Here is a 22,681-nt window from a genome sequence, read left to right on the forward strand (position 1 = left end):
CTAGACGTAATTGTTTCTGGTGATGTTGTCACCTCTGCCTCTTCTTTATTGCGAGTCCTCTATTGACACTTCTTGAAATTCGTCTCTGGTGACATCATCATTGCTAGCTCTTCTTCCTCCTCTCCATTGCCTGAGGTCAGCACGCGTGTGGTCCCTGGTGGTAACGTTTCACACAGTATCCAGGATAACTACTAGCAATGCTTAGCAGGCTTTAAATTCAATATGATGCTCCCAATAGAAGGTAGAAATTGTCATTAACAGGGTTTAGATTGTAGCTGATGAAAAAAGTTGGTTTGATATGTGATGTAATGGTGCTCCAGCAGCAAAACAAGAAATTTCCATTCTCATGAAACGCTGTTAACGTTAACAGATATTCAGATAAAAAAAAAACATCATAGTGAAGTGATTCCTAGATTCTCTCTAGACATCCATGTTCTCTCAGGCTTCTGGATTTTTAAATCTAAGGTGATACCCTTTCTCCTATCAAAGTAATCTTATTTTCTGCCGTTAAGATGGAGATTGATTGTTACATATAGACTAATAATGGGTGTTCCAAAATGTACACATTTCAATGCGTCCTTAAAAAAGCACAGAACCTGGTTATTAACAAGTAACGAATGCACTTATTGTCCTTAAGCTTGTTAACAGTCGAAGGCTTGGGGTTAGCATAAACTGTGTCTTTTATATAACTCCATAAAAGGATACTTGCGGGTGAAAAATCAGATGAATATGGAGGCTATAAAGAAATATCAGTGTATTTGGGAATTTCGCGCGAAGGTAACACCTTGTTCCCTTGGCTGTGTGGGGAGTTGCCCAGTCTTGCTGGGATCAATACGTTCTCTTGCGAATATCCCCCTTTCTTTGCAAAACTGCGTAGTTAAGGAAGACAAAATCCCTCAATCATTTCACGATAGTTAATCTTGTGACGGATTTATTATTATATATCTGTCTTAATATCCAGGTTTGTTTCAGTTAAATACATATTTAGAAATGCATGTAACTTATAATATTAAGTGTGCTTTACGAAATTCCCACCTATTCACTAACATTCTAGAAGATTCTCGAATGTAAGAATTAATAATACATGTGTATTTAAACATTAGTATAATATGTATGATATTTTGTAAATTCAAATTTCAAGAAACTGTTCTCACGCTTATAAACATGAATATAACGCGCCTAGAGACAATTTGTTATAATTGGTATTTCGTAATCCACGGAAGCTGTAATTATGGTTAACACTTAGTCATCGAAAACTTTAAATATATTGAATAGGAACGTTTATAGATTTTGAATATTACAAACCATTTAACTTCATTGGATTCATATCGGTCATTAGTATTTTTACGAAACACAATATAACTTCATTGGTGGAAAACTCGACGCTGAGCTAGCTAGCCTCCAGTTGAGTGAATTGTACTGTATCAACACAAAATTAATTCGCTCACGTTGAACACTCGATAACATATTCATTTCCAGACCAGATAGAACACTCAATATTGTTTGTAAGTTTGTAAAACTTTTGCGCATAAATCATTATTTGCAATGATCGTTATTATAAATTGTGTTATTGTTTATATATTAATATATATTTGTATTAGAAAAGAAAAAAAACTGTATCAATCTTGTTAAGAAATATAATAAATTTGATACATATCGACATTTAATTAACTTTTAAATTTGAATTATCATTTAAGTCAGTTTCAAGCTATTTCAAATTGTAATACGTTATATAATAAATTGGAGGCTTGTCTAGGATTAATTGTAAAACATAACAACCTTGTTAACAGTGACTGATTTTTTCTTTATGAGGTATGTAATGACATCCGTATGCAACTGGTTTGTCTCTTACAGACGTTTTTTATGGGGTTATCTACAAGTCATAAATTGTGCTAACCCTCGACATATCGACAGGAAGATTCGGAACATCCTTCTACAAACATTCCCTGAAGTATTAGATAATATATTAGTCCAAACGTAGTCTGTTATGATTAAACGTGTACATGTTTTTGGTACACCTGATATTTCCGAATGGTTTCTTTCAAATCCACCACTCTGCATTAATATGATTCCTTAAAACCTTAAACTATCATAAAAAGTTGTGAACTATAAAAGTGTATTCCACGTTGAAGATTTCTCACAGGAATCATCTGGTATGGTAGTATAATAAAGAGTAGTCCAACCGAAGAAAGAAACGTCTTTCTTTATAGTTTTTGTTTAGAGCAATTGTGTTTTTGGTTTTGAGTGGTATATTTTAGAAAGTTATATATGTAGATAAATATTTAATTATATTGTGTTACCGTATTTTCAACTACGTTTTTAATGATACATTTTTAAGATTACAGTCTCGGATGATTCTTTTTCTTGGACCAAGATATGTATCTTCCGGTGGGTCAGTTGTTAATTTACGGTATTAGAACATTAAAACTTGAAGTTACATTCACAGTGGACAGAGAGGAGACAGTCCATTATGTAACCTTGCGATAAAAAGAAACATATTACTATTTCATTTGATACATTTATAATTACATTAACTGTTTATAAAGAGACAACGCCCGTGCGAAAGACAAAATTTTACTTTGAATAAAACACGTCATAATTAAGCCTTAAACGAGATAAAACAAACAACTTTTTATTTCAAAACACTACATAAATCTTCAAAATATTTGTAAATTTTATGTACCAGTTTTGATTAAATGTGTATGATAAACAAACGAAAAATTGGAGTAAAATAATTTGTTTTTTTCGAAAATACAAAATAATAACATTTGATACGTTTTCAGTGATAAAAAGACATTTTGTTCGAAGTTCTAAACCAGGAATAGAGTTTTAGTTATTCTTTTAAATGGCGTAATGAAATGTTCATTTGTTCTCAGGGATGGAAATTTTAATTCATTACATCGGTGGATTGATGTGATTAACAGTTCAATATAGTGTAATCATAATTTTAAAATATCAGGTTATGCCATCCTTGGATGTTTCTAAAAGCTGTTGAAGCTGTACTCTTGTAATGTGTAAAAGTTGTTAGTATAGACGTACGTTTGGTTAATGTAATATAATTAATACTTACGGGGTTTTAGAGTCCTTCACTATATATTAACCTAATTTAGGTATGTGCATAATATTCCGGCATTGTGCCTAATTCATTTTCGATATTATACAGCGGACCAACTGTTTAATTATTATATGTATATATTAGAAACTTGTTTCCTTTTTCACAAAAGATAAAATTGAAAACAACATCTGTGACGTACAGGCCTAATGCATTATCTGATTGACCGCACCCTTTGCTGTGTACTGCAGTTTCGTCTATTGAAGGTTTATTACCACTGCTTGGATCAGCAAACCAACAAATTACAGTTAGACCTCATACAATAACGATGTGTATATAGGATGTATGGGAGTTGCATTAAACCTCTACGTCACGAATGATAATTTTCAGGGAAAATAAAATACATCTGCGACATATACAAATATTTGGTACTGTCCCAGACTGCCTAACCTTTATTTGTTTTTATAAATAATTACTTTTCAAAGTTACTGGTCTCAGGATTATTGAACTCTCATTTAAAGAAATCAACTTTATTTAGTCTCAATCTGCAATAAAACAATTTTCTGGAGTATTCTTACGATAAGCAAAATTTCTTGATTTAATGAACTAATTACTGACGTATCAAACATATGATTAAAATTAGCTCCTAAAATGCAGCTAACTCCTATAATGTTGCTTAGTCGTCAGAAGTTATGGATGTCTTATGTTTATATCATATAAAAATTTAGTCATGATAATCATTTAATGTGTATTTTGGCTAATTTTATGGTTAACCTATTTTGCTGTTTACTTTGCTTAAGTTAATGGTATTTATCAGTATATCAAATATTTGATTTTAAATTTATTGAAGCAAGCATAAAGATCAGAATACACATGCAGCTTTATGAGCTTCAAATGCCTTTTTAACAAAGTTCTCTGGTTAATGTTTCTGGTATATTTAACGCAGTGGTAAAACCTGCGTTTGAGGTGGCTTTGGTTTGGTTTGTTTTGAGTTTCGAGCAAAGCTATACAAGAGCTATCTGCGCTAGCCGTCCCTAATTTAGTAGCTTAAGACTAGAGGGAAGGCAGCTAGTTATCACCACCCACCGCCAACCCTTGGGCTACTCTTTTACCAACGAACAGTGGGATTGACCGCCACATTATAACGCCACCACGGCTATACGAGTCGAGTATGTTAATCAGCTTGCTATGCCGAGCCTCGAGATGGCAGATAAACAGTTCTGTAGGTTTGCGCTAAAAACAAACAAACAAACAAAACTATTTTAATCAGAGGTGACTATATATATATGTGAGACAAAATAATAATACATAATAATAATGATAGAGTAAAATTAGAATATATATCCTAGTTGGAGATGTGTTTTTAAGAAAGACTCACGAAGCGCTTGTTGTAAACAGTCTATCATACTTAACTTCAAGTATCCAATGTAAAATAAAACAGGAAATTGAAAAGCCTCCAGACTGTATAATTTAGCTCAGTTGAAAAAGTGTTTGAGCAAAATTTTAGTAACGAACTAATGTATATATATATTATTTGCCACTTGTCATTCAGTATTATGGAACCAAGATCGATTTACAGATCAAATTTATTTCCTTGTGAAGTACGAAATACAGATATGAAAACGTTTGTGCCACAATTCGTTTGGTGTAGTTTTTCTTATACTAATACTATTTAGTTATAAGCCATACAAAATGGATGTGGTGAAATTTAATGTTGACGCGTTTACCCATTGCAATTGGTAATAAATAAGAAAGTATAATCTCTTCAAGAGTACTTGGCAATATGTAGGAAAGGTGTTCTTGAATGACTTTTAAAATAGTCAGGCATAAAGTCTCACCAGCAAAAATGTAAATATATTAATAATGTCTAAAAATGAATTAATATGAATTGTAAAATTTTATCGTTCTGATCTACAAGTATTATAGACAAGAACTGTATTTAAAATATAGCTAATGTACAGTTTAAACTGGTTAAATATAATTAATTCAGCCCAAAAAATCTGTATTAGTGCGCGAGTGTATCTATCTATCTATCTATATCTTTATATATTTATTTATACTTAGTTTGTTTATCATAATTTAAACCTAATTTATATAACTTTAATTAATTCTAGCTTGTAGCAAAAGAGCAGTAAGTGAAAAATTCATACTCCGGTAGACACAACAGGTCAGTAAGAAATGACTATAGATGATAATACATTTTCTAAAATATCAAAGTACTGATCAGATAATTGTATTCCTCAGATATAGGTTGGTAACTTGTTAAAATTGTTATGTATTTTTCAGAAACGTTCTCAGACTTGAATAATTTCATGTTAGCCTAACTAACAATAGCTTGATTTTTTGTTCTTGCTTGCCAAAGTTCCAGCATAAGTAATAGTTTCAATTACACTTGAACAGTCAGTCTTCTTCACAGCATTTTGATTATCTTCTTAGTCGTTTTGACCAACTAAGTTCGTAATATCCATAGACTGAATGATGAATAAAATCCACTAAAAATTAACCGTTTTAGATTTCTTTCCATCAACTGCGGTGTGAAGTCTGTTAAAAAAGCTGATCTTCTCGTGGTTCCTTCCACAACTGCCTCTTCATCTAGTTTATCGTCGTCATCAATGAGCATAGATTTACTACCCGTGGCGGTAAGATCTGAGAGAGAAGATGAGGACTTTTCACTCTCTAAGTGTGACTGATGTTTCTCCTCATGTATTTCTTTCACTTTCTCCAAAGCTGGAAGAAATGTGTATGGTAATATAAGAAATATGTAGATAACCTAATAACCGTTTGTTTCAGAAGATAATATCATATATCAGTCGTAAAACAAATAGGTGAAGCTGTGGGATTAAAATAAATAAAAATGTTAATGTAGTTGTTTGAATAATATTGAAAACACAGCTACCCTATCTATATCTTTTTAATATCACATTTCAGTAATTGTGCACGGTGATTGTTCGAATTGCTGTTATTGTATTTACTAACATAATAAAAACGTTTATTTAAAACAACATATTATTTAGATAAAAATTCAAAAATTAAGCAAAAGATATTAATCAATACATTATTCAAATAAATAAAGAATATAACTTAGAAATACAAATGTAAGTTCATGTGTCTGTGTGTATATATATATATATATTACGCGTGATATTAACATTTTACGGTGGGATTGTTGTTCGTGCAGCTTGATAAAATAAATAACTTTTAAATCACTACCGTATTTGATGTATCTCAATCTACCTGATGAGACTTTGATATTAAGTGAAAAGTCTCGTCGGCACTGGATATAGCAAATATAGTGTGGCTGAATTAGTCCTAACTTAAGAATGAAAGTAAAGCACAATTAAAATGTGGAAAGAATAGGTGTATTAAAATAAAGATTGATTTACTAACCATTGATCTTTCAAGTTGCAGATTCATATTTACAGTGAAAAATGTTTTTGTAGTTGTCTAAAAAAAAAAAGCTTGAGTGGATTAAAGTTTAAAATTTTTTTAAGTATTTGACTTCACTGCAATGACAATTAATGCAAGCCAAACCAATAATGAAATACTTACCGTCTTTAAATGCTATGTTATCCATGCCTACTTCGTTGAGATAAGATCGAAATATGAGAGTTAGTTGTTTACGATGATTGTCTTTTTCGATTTCTTGTTTTGTCCTTGGAATTCTACATTTCATGAGGCAGCAGAGAAAGACCACTGAAAAATACCCAGGAATCCTTTACTAAATTTGCCATCACGTTGCAATAAGTGAATTTATTACTGCATTTGGGCCAAAGCCCTACTCCAGTTTTAATAAAGTTAGAAGAATAATGGATTTAGTTAGCAAATACTGTACTTTGTACTGTGTACGTAATATTTCTTCCACTAATATGGGCACACAAATACTCCTTGTAGAACATTGTAAAATGTCATAGATAAGTATGTGTCTCGTCCGTTAAATTTTAACTCGAGGAATATCTGCGTTAATTTTCCACTTTTCTTCACTTTGTGTTTCAAAATAAGACTGTCACTGAAAGAATTACTTAGATTATTTATAAACGTAGTTATAAAAATTAATAAGTTTAGACTAAGAGAGGGATATGGTACTGATGGTAAATTTAGTATTGGAGAAGAACACGTTTATCGAGTATAAAAAGACGTTACCACCAAAATGTTAGATATTAAATAAGACATTATTCACTTACATAATTTAAGTCACAGATTATATTCTGTTTTAAACTGTGTAGTATTTAAGGAAAGCACACTGTAAACAATTATATCGTTCTTAATATTTAGTAGCAGATTTGATATATCACTAAATTAAATTTTATAACGGACCAGTTTAAATGTCGCAGTCTTAAAAGTTTTCGCTATTGTTTGTTAAAATTATTCTGTTTTAATAAATTCAAACTTTTTCAGACAGAATTTTTAAAAGCTATATTTCCAGATAAGTGGCATTTATATACTCGACAAAGAGGATCAAAACAGTTTTAATAGGATACTTAAATACTTATCTTGTTCTCGCTTGTATCTCTTCTAATTTTTTTATATTTTGTGAAATAATTATTGTCATCAATATTCAGAACTAAATTTGATATATAGATTAACTAAGTTTTAAAATACATTTGGGTTAATTTATAGAATTTGTATTATTTAATATTTAATATTAACTGACTTTTTATTGCAGATTTTATAAATTCTGTGCTGGTGAAAAATTATTGTGCTCCACATAATTTCAAGAAACCGAAGAGAATAAAAGTGTGAAGTGGTTGGTTATGCTTGGTGTAAATATCTCATGGTATCTCTTATTCTTCAAGTTTTTTAGATACATTTAAAAACTGAAGAAGTTTTGCTATTAGTTATTTTAGTACAAAGTTTATAAGTGAATAAATCAAATATCTGTCTCAACAAATACAACTGAATGAAGATACTTCAACTGTAAAATGTGGTTTTCTTTATTGATTATATTATATTAAATTAAGTTGAAGAGATTAAAATATATATATATATATATTATTCAAGATATATAAAAAAAACTATTACAAAAGTTACAGCCCCCTTCCAATGGCACAGTGGTAAGTCTGTGAACTTATAACACTAAAAATTTCGATATCTATCATGGGCACATCACAGCAAAGATAAACCACTGTTTAATTTTGTGTTTAACAACAGTAAAGAAAGAAAAATTACAGAAATTAGTACATTCTAATGTTTCGATAACAATCCAAATATGTTATTTAGAACTTGTGAGAATATAAATAAGCTTATGTTGAACTTGTAGAAAACTATGAATGACAACTTTTTTATCATTGAAAATTTATCACAACTGTTCTGTTTGTATTAAATATAATACATCTTCTCAGTACATTGAAATTTTGATTACAAACTTGTGTTAGTTTCGATTTTTAGTAACTGCGAAAACTGAATATAATTGTGAAAAATAAAAATAATTTGATATACTTTAGAAATTTGTAATAAATGTATAATAGATAACAAACCAGATAAAGTTTGTGATTCTTTGTTAACAGAAAACATCAATTGTGAAATATTAATTAAAATTTTATAAGATAATTCCAAGTTTAAATAACGCTAGTGGAATTAAGTTTTGTCAAACTAAAAGAAGTAAAAAACGAGTTTTTAAATGTTTTGTAGAAATATCATGAAGTTATTAACATTAACCGATAATTATTTTCGATAAGCACTGGAGATTACTTCTCATGGCTGTTAAATATTTTTAATTTTGTTACCCCATTTCCAAAGAGTCTTTATTCTATTAAATTTACCTAGAAGTCGTAATACTATAATTTTTGTGTTACAAAGAAAGAAGAGCTGTCAATGTGTAATGATGGGTGTGTGTTTAACTCAGTTGACTGACACTTTGAGGTTTTATAACATTTATCATATACTTAATACATTACACTTTTAAAATGGGTGTTGTTTGTTAGCGTATTGCAGAGAGAAGACCTAAACAAACATTCATACATTATTAAACGTTATCTTAAAGCGAACTAAAAATGTTTGTGATATTCTTGCGTTTTTATTTGATTTTTATTGCTTCTGATTCAACAAGCCATAATTTAGGTTAATGCTTTAATTGTTAAGCACAAAAACAAATACTTTTATGTTTATGGAAATGTAAAAACTAATTTTCTTGAAAATAAATACACAGACACACGTGTAATTAATTTAAAGCCTAATAACACAGGGAAGGAAGCCTATGTAATCACTAAATATAGTATACTGATAGTAATAAATACAAGATATTTGAATACAAGATATATCATGGAGTCATAAGTGTTGATTAAGAAACTCTATCAGATGTCTTTAGACAAGTTACCAAGTATCGTAACATCAAAGACAAAATATAAAATAAGATGATACATTGACATACGTCGAAACATGTCGAATGTAGTACATTGTTTTACAGTCTCATTGGGATTTTACTAATTAATCTTGCATAGTCAATTATTGGTATTTCATTGTACTTTGGAGATTGTCTTATCTTTAAAACTGTTTATTAAATAATTTCTGTTTTAAATTAATATTGAGTTTTTAAATAATATTCATCATTAAGATTAACAAAATTATACTAAAATATTTACTCACCAAGAACGATTACTCCACCTATAGTGAGAAATAATAACTGCCATGTTCTAAATCCTGCAACTACATTTCTTTCTAGCCATTCAGGATCTTGAGGCGCTGGTGGTTCGTCTGAACATTTACATTCCTATATCACGAAAGTAAAAATAATTTTACTTATTCTTCAGTTTAGGATACTACTTTCTTTATGCACTACTTCTATGTGCATAAATAATCAATTAATAAACAGTCTCAATGCAAATATATATAGAAACACGCAGATATGTATAATATTGTGAGGATAGCTGATAACGTCCTATGAATGTTTACGCCGTTATAAGTATCTGGAACCACTTGCAAGTATACCTGTCTAATTGTTGAATTTCTTAGGTGGTTAACGCAACAATATTGATATAAGATAATCTATAGTCATAATATCGAAAGTCAATCAATCGTACTCAATTTGATGGCTTTAGTTGCGTATGTAGACGTTGACGATAGTTTATTTCGAGGTGTGGTTGGAAACTTGTGATATTTATTAGTTTATGATTTTTCGATAGCTTGAAGTCATTATCTGGTTTATGGTACCGCAAATACGCTCAGCGCAATAGTAGTGGATTTTGGATCGAAGGATTCGCTTTCATAATCAAATGTTTCACTTTGCGGGCGTGGATTGACGTGGTTTTGAAGCTTATAGTTGTCAAAAAACGTTGCTGTGAGAATTTTCTCCTTCCATAAAGAACATTTGCTTTAACATCTGCATAAATAATAGCTGCCTTTCCTCTAGTCTTACACTGCTAAATTAGGGACGGCTAGCACAGATAGCCCTCAAGTAGCTTTGTGCGAAATTCAAAACAAACAAACAAACAAACAAACCTTCCCCAGTGGCACGTAGCGGAATGTTTGCGGACTTAGAATGCTAGAGAACAGGTTTCGATACCTGTATTAGGCAGAGCACAGATAATACATTGTGCAGCTTTGTGCTTAACTACAATCAGACAACCAGACAAAAACAACGTATGCATATAATAAAATTTTGAAATAGGCCAATTTCGACAGACTGTGACACGCTATTAGCTGGAAATAGATAGATATAAACTGAAAATAAAAATTATCTTGTTCATCGTTTCTGGTCAAGAGACTTATTATTAGGTATAAAGTTGTAAATAATGCATAACATTATATGTTGCAGTTGCTTCTATTTCCAGAACAATCAGCATCTTATTAGCATGCTGAACAGAATAAACTAATTAAGTATGGTATAACTACGTTGAAACATTAAATCACCAAACGTGTAAATGATTTGATAATGGTTTTGAGAATTAGTAATAAATAAAAACATGATAGAATCCAGCTGTAACATGTGCATAACGTCAAATTATTTTAAGTTCATTTTAGTGAGACTTTAAAACGTTCTGGAATATCACTACCAATATGTTATCAGTATTGAGTTATGTGTGTGATATAACGGTAGGGAACTCGCTTATAATTTACGAATGGTACGATCAAATATCTTCGCCGAACATGTCTCTCTCTTTCAGATGAGGTGGTGTTATATTGTGATTCTAAATCATAATATTTATTACTAAGAAAAAGTCCAAAATATATGATATTTATATATTTGCTTTTAGTTTAAACTTTTTCCTTAAACCTACGACAATATTTTTTTTCTCTTTGGATCATAACCAAGAAAGAGGACTTGTAGCCTAAAAAGCGAACTACTTTTTTAACCATGTATTTCACTTGATGGCGGATATTCTTTAAAATATTGTTTAAAATGTGTCTTTTATTATGGTAAACAAGAAAGTATTCAAGTATGTTTAATTCGTTAAATATTTAGAAGTACGTTTTATATATTCCTTTTTACTCAATGATAAATGGTTACGACCGTTAAGTAAAGGGAATGTTTTCTGACTCGTAAAAACTAGTTATAATTCACTCATTATAATACTGGAAACAACGTCAGAAATATAATGTCTATGTAGAGTTTAGTTAGGAAATAATTTCAACCCGTTTCTTATGTTTTGTTAAGTATTTTGTTTTGAGGGGTACACATGAGATTTAAACAGAAATATAAACAAAGCTGGAACGAAAGCTAGTTTTCCGAATTGTAATTTATTAATTAAATAATGCAAATTGTAATTGTAAGATGTAACATTAGAAAATATCAAATGTAATATTTGTCTTGAAATATGTTGTAAAACTTACATTGTTTACTTAAAATTAAAACCATACAAACTAACAGAATATTTATATGTCTTAAAGATTCTTTGTTTGTGTAAGGGATATTTATCGTTTCAGTCGTTACGTAATGTATTCCGCAACTACAATTCGAAGGTCAAATTCTTCCTATACGAAAACAGGTCTTTGGAATCTATGCTGAATTCAGGATTCATAGACAAAAGTGGATTAGACTGGTAACTCGTTCCTCCTGGACAGAATGCCAGTCCATCGCAGGCCAACCTCTTTATTAACAAATGGTACCCACCATACAGCTGGGTTGGATGTAACAGTTGGAGCAAAGTGTCCTGCTCAAGGACAGAACAGCATGTTTCGAGCCACCCTCAAACTTTCAACCATCTGACTGCCAGTCCAGAGCGAAAAGCTACTGGACTAAGCTGCACTTTTGTATTAACTACTAATTACTCCTTTACAAGTAACGGCTTTTAATTAACTAGTAGAAGCATTTTGACTTCAAGAATTAAAAAATGAAATTATCGTATTGTTTGTAGGAGTGATGGGCGTGGACAGATTTTATATAGTTGGGAAGAAGTATATACACTTCTTCAAGAAGATGATGCTGGTAGATTTAATGACGGTTCTATTAATGAAACTCATAAAGTATAATAATGATGTTAAGTTTGAAAAACATTTCAATCAAATACTTCAGGTCCCCGCTAGTATATCGGTAAGTCTACGGGTTTACAACGCTACAATGAGGGGCTCGATTTCTCTCGGTGTACTCAGCAGATAGCCCCATGTAGCTCTACTATATGAAAACACACACCACCATACTCAAATGATTCAGATGTTGAAATAACTCACATTTTCTTTGTCGTAACTCTAGTGAAGCCAAATGACAGTAATATTGTTTGTTTGTATTTGAGCAAAGCCATATAAGTCTATCTGTTGTTTTCTCCACTGGGAACCCAAATCGGGATTTTAATGTTTTAAATCCGTAAACTGCTGTCCTCTGAGAAACAGGTTAAATTAAAAATTCCTGATCAGTCGGAACCACTAGATCCAATATTTTTGTAACTAAGTTTTTCTCCACTGATTTATTGAATCGAAAGCTTCCCTCAATGGAAAAGAATGTGAGTACAGATGAACAAATGATAAGTCACTTCAAAAGGGAGATTTAACTCATATAAGGTATTTTCCAAAAGACAAAGTGCTATGGTTGCATACTTTCTGTATCTTTTAGAAATACAGAACATTTCTAATAGTTCGTACTGTTTGCTTCTTAATAATTGCTTTCAAGACGTTTTCTGCCAGTTATACTGATGTTTTATTCCCGTAACGAGACAGAAAAAAATTCAGAGAAAACAATAGTAATGTTTTTTCTGTATCGTAAATCAGAAAGATATGGATGTATTTAAATTAATTTAATGCCAAAATTTTACCCAAAAACATAAACTTTTTAAAATATTCTATAATCTTAACAGTACAAATGTTTCCTAAACAAATGAATACTCAAGTTCAAAATCCATTAGGTATGATTAAATTTACGCATATTAACGTAAGAAAGTGAAATCGTGTAAAAGAAACATTTGCACAGTGTTGGAAATTTACCATGACATCAAGGATTGTATCGAACATTTTACTTTAACACACATAAAACAAGTTTATTGTGCGTAACAATGAAACTTTCCAGACATCAGTCTAGAACGTGGTTACTTATGGTATCTATCTGCATGGTTTCTGATTTTCTTATGCTCGAAGTATGTTAATTGCTTTTTGGAAAAGCTTCCGAGTAAATTTTACACAAACTTTAGAAGGGGCGTTGTACTTTTTTTCAGCAGTCACACCCTGCTGATATTAAACAGAATGTAGGTCATATTTATTGGAATATAACTGAAATTCGTCAGAGTATTTTCCGCGAATGAAACACCCTTCTTTCTTTGACGCTCGCAAAATATTTAATAAATAACAATACAAGGCCATTCGTAGTGGATCACATGGAGTTTTCTTTGAAATATTAAATTTGTGCAAAATTAAAGTTCTAGTATGGCTTTGATATCGGCATTGTTACTTAACAGCGAGAAAATTGTTACGTAATTTAAACTGCGAAAACTGAAGGTTGAAAAAAACCAATAGTTTTAAATATACCTGGAAATGTGGATGTGTCAGATACTGTTTCTCAATAACATCTGTTTAGAATACGAAATTATTGACAATAAAACCTGTATTAGTTCTAATTCTCTTTTACCTTGAAGGAGTATCAAAGTGCAATAAAAACCGTGAAAAAATTGTGTCAAACGCTTTGATAGATTCAGAGTATTTACGATAAACGGATGGCAGCTGCCTGTAGCTGAACACAAGTGTAGAAGGAGATGTTTCGAAAGTCTACCACCTTTTTTCGTAAACTTAGTTTGATCTAATCACGTACGTTGGGTGACCAGAGATGGCCAGGCGGTTAGGGGCGCTCGATTCTTAATCTGAGGATTGCGGGTTCGAATTCCTGTCACACCAAATATGTTCACCTTTTAAGCCGTTATTATGTTATTATATGACAGTCATTTCCATTCTTCGTTGGTAAAAGAGAAGCCCATGATTTGGAGGCGCATAGTGATGACTAACCACCTTATATCTTGTTTTTCACAGTTAAGTTGGGACAACTCGTGTAAATAGCCCTCGTGTAATTTTGAGCAAAATTCAAAACAAACATACATAGCTTCCTTTATAACTAAATACTTATGTAAGTTAGACTTATGCCTTTCTTATTTAAGTTTATAAAGTGTTTTCAACACTTTTAATACATATGAAAATATCGTCTCATAATCGAGATAAAAACTGGGCTTGAACTACTTCTGAGTTTGTTTTAGCGTAAAAAATAGTATAAGGCTATCTGCTTTCTGTCCACTACGCAGAATTGAACTTTATATTTATCGTTGTTAGTTTGGAAACTTTCCGCTGATTAAATTGGCGTCAAAATTTTTTGAGATGAACTTTATATTTTTGCCTTAGAAAAAAACAACAAGAGAAAGGAAACTTTACAGTCACTGGTTCAGTCTAAACTGACTATATAAAACGTTTAGGTTTCATTAATACATTTTGTGGTAAAATAAGTCTAGCTTCAGCATAACTATCAGGCACACGGTATCACTGCATACTTAGGGATAGTTCGAACTGTTCAAAGAGACAGTATTTTAAATATATCCTGAAGAAATCAACAGAACTTTAGAATACTGTACATTGCTTCCTTTTATAAATTTTGGAATAGTTATATTAATACATAGTTAAATTTAAAATTGAAGAGTCTGTTTATTAACAGTTTTAACATTCAAGTTTTGGATAAATTATGCAAATTTTGTATGGAATAATTTTTTTTAACAGGGTGAACTCTGTAGATAAACAAGCTTGGCAGTGTTTAGAAATCTTAAACGAGTCTCTCAAAAATATCAATATTATTCTTATAGATGTGACTAGAAGTGTCCAAAGCTGTACTGGAATTCTTGCGAATCGCCAAGAGAGGAATCAATGTTAACTGTCCCTAATTTTAAAGTTATATGCTACAGCTAGGCAATAGTAAGCCCGCCTAATGTCAATCTTGGGCTACTTTTGTCAGGCCGGATAGTTGGATTGTCTTTGTTATAATGTACAACCTAAAGCCCCAAATTTCGGAACGTGATTTTTGATAGTAATGCTTGTCTTATAGCTTAGTTTCAGTATCCTCTCGTGACTGAAAACTCATGTTTAAATAAACAGGTATCTGCAATTTATACTAGGAAATAATCTTTTTTGGTAATAAACACGTTGTTCTGGCTCTTAATAAGTGTTGCAAAGTGAACAATGCACAATGAAGAATGTTATTTAGCACGAAACAGTAACACGTCGTATGAAAATATTATTAGAGAATCGGTCCAGCATGGCCACGTGTTTAAGACTCTCACTCACAATCAGAAGGTCGCGACTTTGAGTCCCCGTTACACCAAACATGCTCGTCCTTTCGCCATAGTAGCATTATAATATAACGATCAATCCTACTTTTCGTTGGTAAATAGTAATCCAAGAGTTAGCGGTGGGTGGTGACGATTAGCTTCCTTCCATCTGCTAAATTAGGAAAGGCTAACGCAGATAGCCCTCATGTAGCTTTGCGAGAAAATTCAAAAGAAACAAACAAAAAATTAACAAAGAAATTCTTATGTTGGTCAACGCAAAACCGAAATTCTTAAAACATTTTAATATTATCTACGTTTCTAATTTTAATTCTATAAACTAGAAGATTAGTTAAGAGACAACTGAAGTGTTAATTTGTAAAATAATTTAAGATTTTCCTCTTCGTATTCATTAAAGCTACTGGATGAATGAACATGTTAACATTTATTTGTTCCGTTACATTTTTACACTAGTTGTTTGATATTTTTAATATGTTACATGTAAGATCCTTAGTTACAACTAATATAGCTTAAGTTGTAGCTTTGTTGTATCGTTATTTCTGCTATTAGTTGGATAATTAGATAATCTAATATTTTCAACTATAACACGAATTAATGTGTACCATTGGATACCATAGTTTAATAACACCCCGAAATGTTTCTCTATAACCAATTGATTATACTAACAGTAATACTTTATATTCAAATCCCAAATACGAAATACAATATTTTTTTTCTGTTAAGAAGTGTTTAACTCCTGTGATGTTCTAAACATTTTGGACTTATTTACCCTTTCAGTTACGAAGGCCTGGCATGGCCGAGCGCGTAAGGCGTGCGACTCGTAATCCGAGGTTCGCGGGTCCGCGTCGCGCTAAACATGCTCGCCCTCCCAGCCGTGGGGGCGTATAATGTTACGGTCAATCCCACTATTCGTTGGCAAAAGAGTAGCCCAAGAGTCGGCGGTGGGTGGTGATGACTAGCTGCCTTCCCTCTAGTCTTACACTGCTAAATTAGGGACGGCTAGCACAGATAGCCCTCGAGTAGCTTTGTGCGAAATTCCAAAACAAACAAACAATCAGTTACGAAATAAATATATTAAGCTTACTGAACTCAAAATAATACATTTTGTTTTCATTATTAGTATCTTCCAAAATTTTAGGATGCAAATCTTCATTACTCAAGTTTTGTCGGAGAGTATGTAGGATTATAAAATAACAGGACTAAATTTTGTAACCAAGAATACGATTTTCTGTAAATAATTTATTCCAGGCTTCTTTTAATTTTGAGTCCAGCATGGTCAAGTGTGTTAAGGCGTTCAACTCGTAAACGCGGGTTCGCATCCCCGTCGCACCAAACATGCTCGCCATTTCAGCCGTGGGGGCGTTATAATGTGACGGTCAATCCCACTATTCGTTGGTAAAAGAGTAGCTCAAGAATTGTTGGTGGGTGGTGATGACCAACTAGCTGTCTTCTCTCTAGTCTTACACTGCTAAATTAGGGACGGCTAGCACAGATAGCTCTCGAGTAGCTTCGTGCGAAATTCAAAACAAACAAATCTTTTAATTTTTCCATTGGGGATTTAAAATTAGAGCTGTATAAAATAAATTATATATCTTTATTTTGAATCCAACAATATATTATAAAACACTGCTCATGGGGTTTGTCGTTTAATATTAGAATTGATCAGTTTTTTTCCAAAATATTTCATCAAACAGTATTTATGTTGTGTAATAATTAAAATACTATTTTGACAAACCTCTAATTTTAAATCCGCAATGGAAAATTAAGTAAAATGTGGAATAAATTAACTGATATAAACCATATTTTGATAATAAATTTTAGTCCTATTGGACAAACTGAAGAATTTGAAAAACAACATTGTATTGGTTGCTAATGCTTTGCGGACTTTCTACATTTAAGACGTAACTTCTCAGGTAATATTATACATCATACACTAATAAAATTCTGGCTTATATGCATGATACTGGAAAAAACGTTTTTATTACGCGAGTTGCAACTCCCAACTTCGCAAAATTTTTATCTTGCAATAGGGGTCAAGATTTTCCTGTTTCACATTCGTTTTCCTGTCAGAGAGGACTTTATTTTTCTTCATTCGAATGTACAGAAAAAATTAGGCAGCTGAATTTGCTGCGCATAGTGGAACAAAACAAGGGTGAAGAGGTCACACGTTTACGGAGAATTTGGTATGTTTTTGTCTTTGGACAAGAAAGAAAACTTCAATAGGGATTATTATACTATACTTCAAATTGCTCATAGCCACCATGCACTGTTATTCCTACCAATTGCTAGTACCACAAGTAAGCAATGTTGCCACGGGTAATGGGCTAGTATATACACTGCTGGCCCAAATCTTAAGGCCAATGAAGATAAAGAAAAAATATGCATTTTGCGTTGTTACACTCAACCACTTATTTGAGTAGAGCTTCGAAAGATGAAAATAAGAAAAAGGAAAATAAAAATAAAGAACGTTTTTAGCACTCAATAGGGAAAATGTGAACACTATGAAATTAGCCAAATTACTAGCTGATCAAAAGTTTAAGACCATACTGAAACGAAGTGTTAATCGGTAAACACGTAACGAAATTTAGTCACTTGTATTCAAGCATTAACGTTGTCAACATCTCCCACTAACATCTCCTGTGTTATATCGGGTAAAAACATGGCAAAGGCTAAAAAGTTGACAGAGGTTGAACGTGGCAGAATTGCCGAGCTGCAAAAGCAAGGTCTCTCTCAATGTGCCATTGCTGGTGAAATTGGGCGGAGTAAAACTGCTGTTGCATATTTCTTAAAAGACCCTGAGGGATACGGAACAAGAATATCAAGTGGTCAGCCCAAAAAAAATTTCGCCGGCGTTGAGCAAGAAGATTCAATGGGTTGTCCGGTAAGACACAAGCCGATCGTTGAACCAGATTAAGGCCTTTACGGACGCAGAATGCAGCTCAAGAAAATAAGACGGTATCTACGAGAGAAAGGCTTTAAAAAACCGTAAACGTCTTCAAAGACCACACCTCATTCCACACCATGAAACAACTTGGTTAAACTCTGCTGAGAAACACCAAACATGGGGCGTAGAAAACTGGACGAAGACTTTGTTCTCTGATGAGAAAAAAATTTAACCTGGATGGTCCAGATGGCTTCCAACGTTACTGGCACGATAAGGATATCCCACCGGAGACATTTTCTACACGACACAGTGGAGTGGGTTCCATCATGATCTGGGGTGCTTTCTCCTTCCATGGAACAATGGAGTTTCAGGTTATACAGGAGCGTCAAACAGCAGCTGGCTACACTAGCATGTTGGAGAGAGCATCCTTATTGACTGAAGGCTTTCGCTTGTGTGGAAATGACTGGACAAAAGGACAACACTGCAATTCACAATGCCCGCAGGACAAAGGACTTTTTCATAGCGAATAACGTGTTTCTTTTGGACCATCCAACGTTTTTGCCCAACCTGAACCCCATTGAAAATGTTTAGGGGTAGATGGCAAGGGAAGTCTATAGAAATGAACGTCATTTCCAAACAGTGCATGATCATCATGAAGCCATCTACACTACATGAAATAACATTCCAGCCAGCCTTCTGCAAACGTTTATATTGACCATGCAAGGCGAATGTTTGCAGTTATTCGCAATGACGGTCATGCAATTCACTACTGATACCTCTTGTTTGGCATCTCCTACCCTGTTTAGTACTTCTTTTTGGTATGGTCTTAAACTTTTGACCAGCTAGTATCTAGGCTAATTTCATAGTGTTCACATTTTCCCTTTAAATGCTAAAAGTTTTTTTATTTTCCCTTTTCTTATTTTCGTTTTTCAAAGCTCTACTTAAATAAGTGGTTGAGTCTGACAACGCAAAATGCATATTTTTTTCTTTTTTTTATTGGCCTTAAGGTTTTGGCCAAATGTTTATATATACATACATATAATGTGATTTATAGGAGAATAAAGGCAGAATTGAAATACCAACAACAACAACAAAACACAACATCTGCAGTTAAGGTATTTTTTAGAAAACATTTATGACTTTTTATTCCTTTGATTTAATTTTAACAGCTTTTGAGATTCAAACCGTAATTATTATGTAGAATTACGTTCATATACTGACACAAATGTTTCAAAGTGTATTCGTTCTTTATCCTGGGCCACCCGCTAGTGCAGCGGTAAGTCTACAGATTTACAACGCTAAAATCAGGGGCTTGATTCCCCTCAATGGACTCAGCAGATAGCCGGAGGTGGCTTTACTATAAGAAAAACAAACACAACACTCTTTATCCTGGTTAAATTTTCATTACTACAGCGTAAAAGTAAGTATACCATAACGCTCTTTCTATCTGTTATATAAAATCTCTTTGTTAGTTTAACAATGAGCACTAATTTTGATTTAGAAAAAGACTAGAAACATTTATACTAAAGATGAGAAAGTGATTTATCTGTTTCTCGTTTATAGAAGGTGGAAAATATGAATTATTATAAAGATCTTTCACACATAAGAGATAATATAAAAGTTTTACTTATAGATATATAAAAAATATTAATTAAATAATTGCCATTAAATGGAAAATGATTCAATCATTTTATTACTAACAAAATAAGTGTCATAATGTGCAACTACATGAAGGTTGCGAAATATGGACAACAACTGCATAATGGCACAATCTCGATTTAAATACTACTGCTAGAGTTTTTCTTTACGTTTTACTAATGTCGTTTTCGCAAAGTTTTTATTTTCATTTGTTTGGTTCATATACAAAGGTCATGAGTATTACAGGACTAATGGCTTAAAACATGACTAGAATTTGTTATGTATGTGTTTTTCCACACTACATTACTAAACAAAATTACGAGTACCTCGCTGATACAGCGAAAGTCTACGGTTTACAACGCTAAAATTGGGAGTTAGATTCCTCTGGGTGGATTCAGTAGATAGCCCGATGTGGCTTTGCTATAAGAAATAAACACACACACACAATTATGAAATCGAACCCTGGATTTTAGTGTTATAAATTAATCAACGTATCGTTGATCAGCCGGGTGATTTTTTCACAGGGTATTGAATACTTTGGGATAGTTAATCGTGAAAATGAATACATAAAAAGTCAATTTTGATGGGCGTTTGATCAGGGTCTATATAAATTGATAGAATATTATGTTAATAATTAAATATCTAAATATTATACAAATGAACATATTTTGTTATTTTGGGGTAAAATAAACAGCAGTCTTCTGAGAACGTGGACGAACTGACTGCAAACATAATCTATGACCCAGTTTGTTATAAGTGTATTTGTTATGCTCATAAAGAGATTTTGTATTTAATACATACATTTTGTTTACGTTTGAAATCTATATATGCAGTCTAGAATTTCACGTTGCTAATTTTATATTTGATGAAGCAAACTTAAATTTATTTATTTATGCAAGGAACTAAGCAAGAATGCGTATATTTCTTGAGAAATCACATCAAAACATTTTTTTGGCGAACCAAATATAAATATGATTGAAACTGTCTGTGAGTAACTGGTAATTTTGTTTAAATGTTTCACAATTTAATAATAACAACTTCAAACGATTTTTGATCTTGTGAATACTTGAAAATATACGTATTTGATTAAAAGAACTGTCTCTGTACTTTCTATATACGTATTTGATTCACAGAACTGTCTCTGTACATTCAATGTTCGAGCACACAATCTTAAGGAAAATGATTAAAAAGACGTATCAGCATGGCCCGACATGGTCAGGTGGTTATATCAGCATGGCCCGGCATGGCCAGGTGGTTAAGACACTCAACTCGTAATCAGAGGGTCCCGGTTTCGAATCCTCATTTCACCAAATATGCTCGTCCTTTCAGCCGTGAGGGCGTTATAATGTGACGGTCAATACCACTATTCGTTGGTAAAAGAGTAGCCCAAAAGTTGGTAGTGGATGGTGATGGCTAACTGCTTATCCCTCTAATCTTACACTACTAAATTAGGGACGGCTAGCGCAGATAGCCCTCGAGTAACTATGGGCGAAATTCGAAATAAAACGTATCAGCACATCATAAACAACTACGAAATTTAATATTTTATATCACTAAGACTCATAAGCTGTTAATTCAAAGTATTTGGAAAATAAATTATTTATGGAACCTAGCTATACATAATAAAATAGAGTGTTATTACTTTCTGAGACTTACCAATGAGTTAACAACTGATAAAGGTAGGAAGATCAACGACGAGAAATGAAGAGAAGACATAACTTACTCATTTCACAGTTACGTTTGGTCTTCATAAAGCATTTCGCAACACAATTGATTTGAGATGCGTAACCTATGCTCACAAAATACCCGAACTAGAGTTTCGAGTTCTTATTGATTGAGCTTACCTCGCTTTCACGAGATGGTTAGTTAGTCCAGTAGGCTCGCGCCACGATGGTTACTTCTGTAAGCAACTTTATTTTTCGAAACACATGCAAAACTCATTGATGACTTATTCATAATTGCGTGAAACTGATGCGCAAAAATTTCCTAAATGAAAAGCTGCTGTCACCATTTCCATGGAAAGTAATACATTAACATCCTTATTTTACATGGATATTTAGGTTTCATAATAGAAAGGAATTTTGGTTTTTACATTTAGGTATTGCAGTTGGGTGCTGCATATATGAGCTTTTCATATTTCGTTGTGAAATATAATTAAATAATAACAAAAATAGATGTAAGAAATGGACAGACATGTATTTTGGTTCGATTTATTGCATCATAACGATATTTTAAGAAATTAATCTGACTTTTACCGAATCACATAAAATATTCCGGTACTTACAATAGGGAGAAAAAATAGTCGTTAATATGTTTTATCTGTGAATGGTTAATCTCAAATTAGTACCAAAAAGTGTCTTTTATATGTAAATGGGTAATCTTTATAAATTCCAAGAAGTGTGTTTTATATGTGATTGGTTAATATCGTCA

General features: G+C 32.3%; 1 protein-coding gene across 1 annotated transcript; it reads right to left on the reverse strand.

Annotated features, from left to right (window-relative positions):
- Positions 1–5,068: 5,068 nt before the first annotated feature.
- On the reverse strand, positions 5,069–22,073 carry LOC143235491 (uncharacterized). Its single transcript, XM_076473703.1, has 4 exons — positions 21,908–22,073; positions 9,635–9,758; positions 6,602–6,745; positions 5,069–5,779 (listed from the first exon to the last, which is right to left on the reverse strand). The coding sequence occupies exons 1-4, from the start codon at positions 21,965–21,967 to the stop codon at positions 5,502–5,504; spliced, it is 606 nt and encodes a 201-aa protein (XP_076329818.1). The 5' UTR covers positions 21,968–22,073; the 3' UTR covers positions 5,069–5,501.
- Between the last annotated feature and the right edge of the window lie 608 nt (positions 22,074–22,681).

Source organism: Tachypleus tridentatus, chromosome 12 (genome assembly GCF_004210375.1).
Source record: "Tachypleus tridentatus isolate NWPU-2018 chromosome 12, ASM421037v1, whole genome shotgun sequence".
Lineage (NCBI taxonomy): Eukaryota > Metazoa > Arthropoda > Merostomata > Xiphosura > Limulidae > Tachypleus > Tachypleus tridentatus.

What these genes read in the sequence shown, in the direction of transcription:
- LOC143235491 (XM_076473703.1), bottom strand. Translation starts at nt 21,967, where the DNA reads ATGTCTTCTCTTCATTTCTCGTCGTTGATCTTCCTACCTTTATCAGTT. An exon ending in TATCAGTTGTTAACTCATTG is followed by an intron (nt 9,759 to 21,907) that starts GTAAGTCTCAGA and finishes TTCGTGATATAG; the next exon opens with GAATGTAAATGTTCAGACGA. An exon ending in AGGTGGAGTAATCGTTCTTG is followed by an intron (nt 6,746 to 9,634) that starts GTGAGTAAATAT and finishes GGTATTTTTCAG; the next exon opens with TGGTCTTTCTCTGCTGCCTC.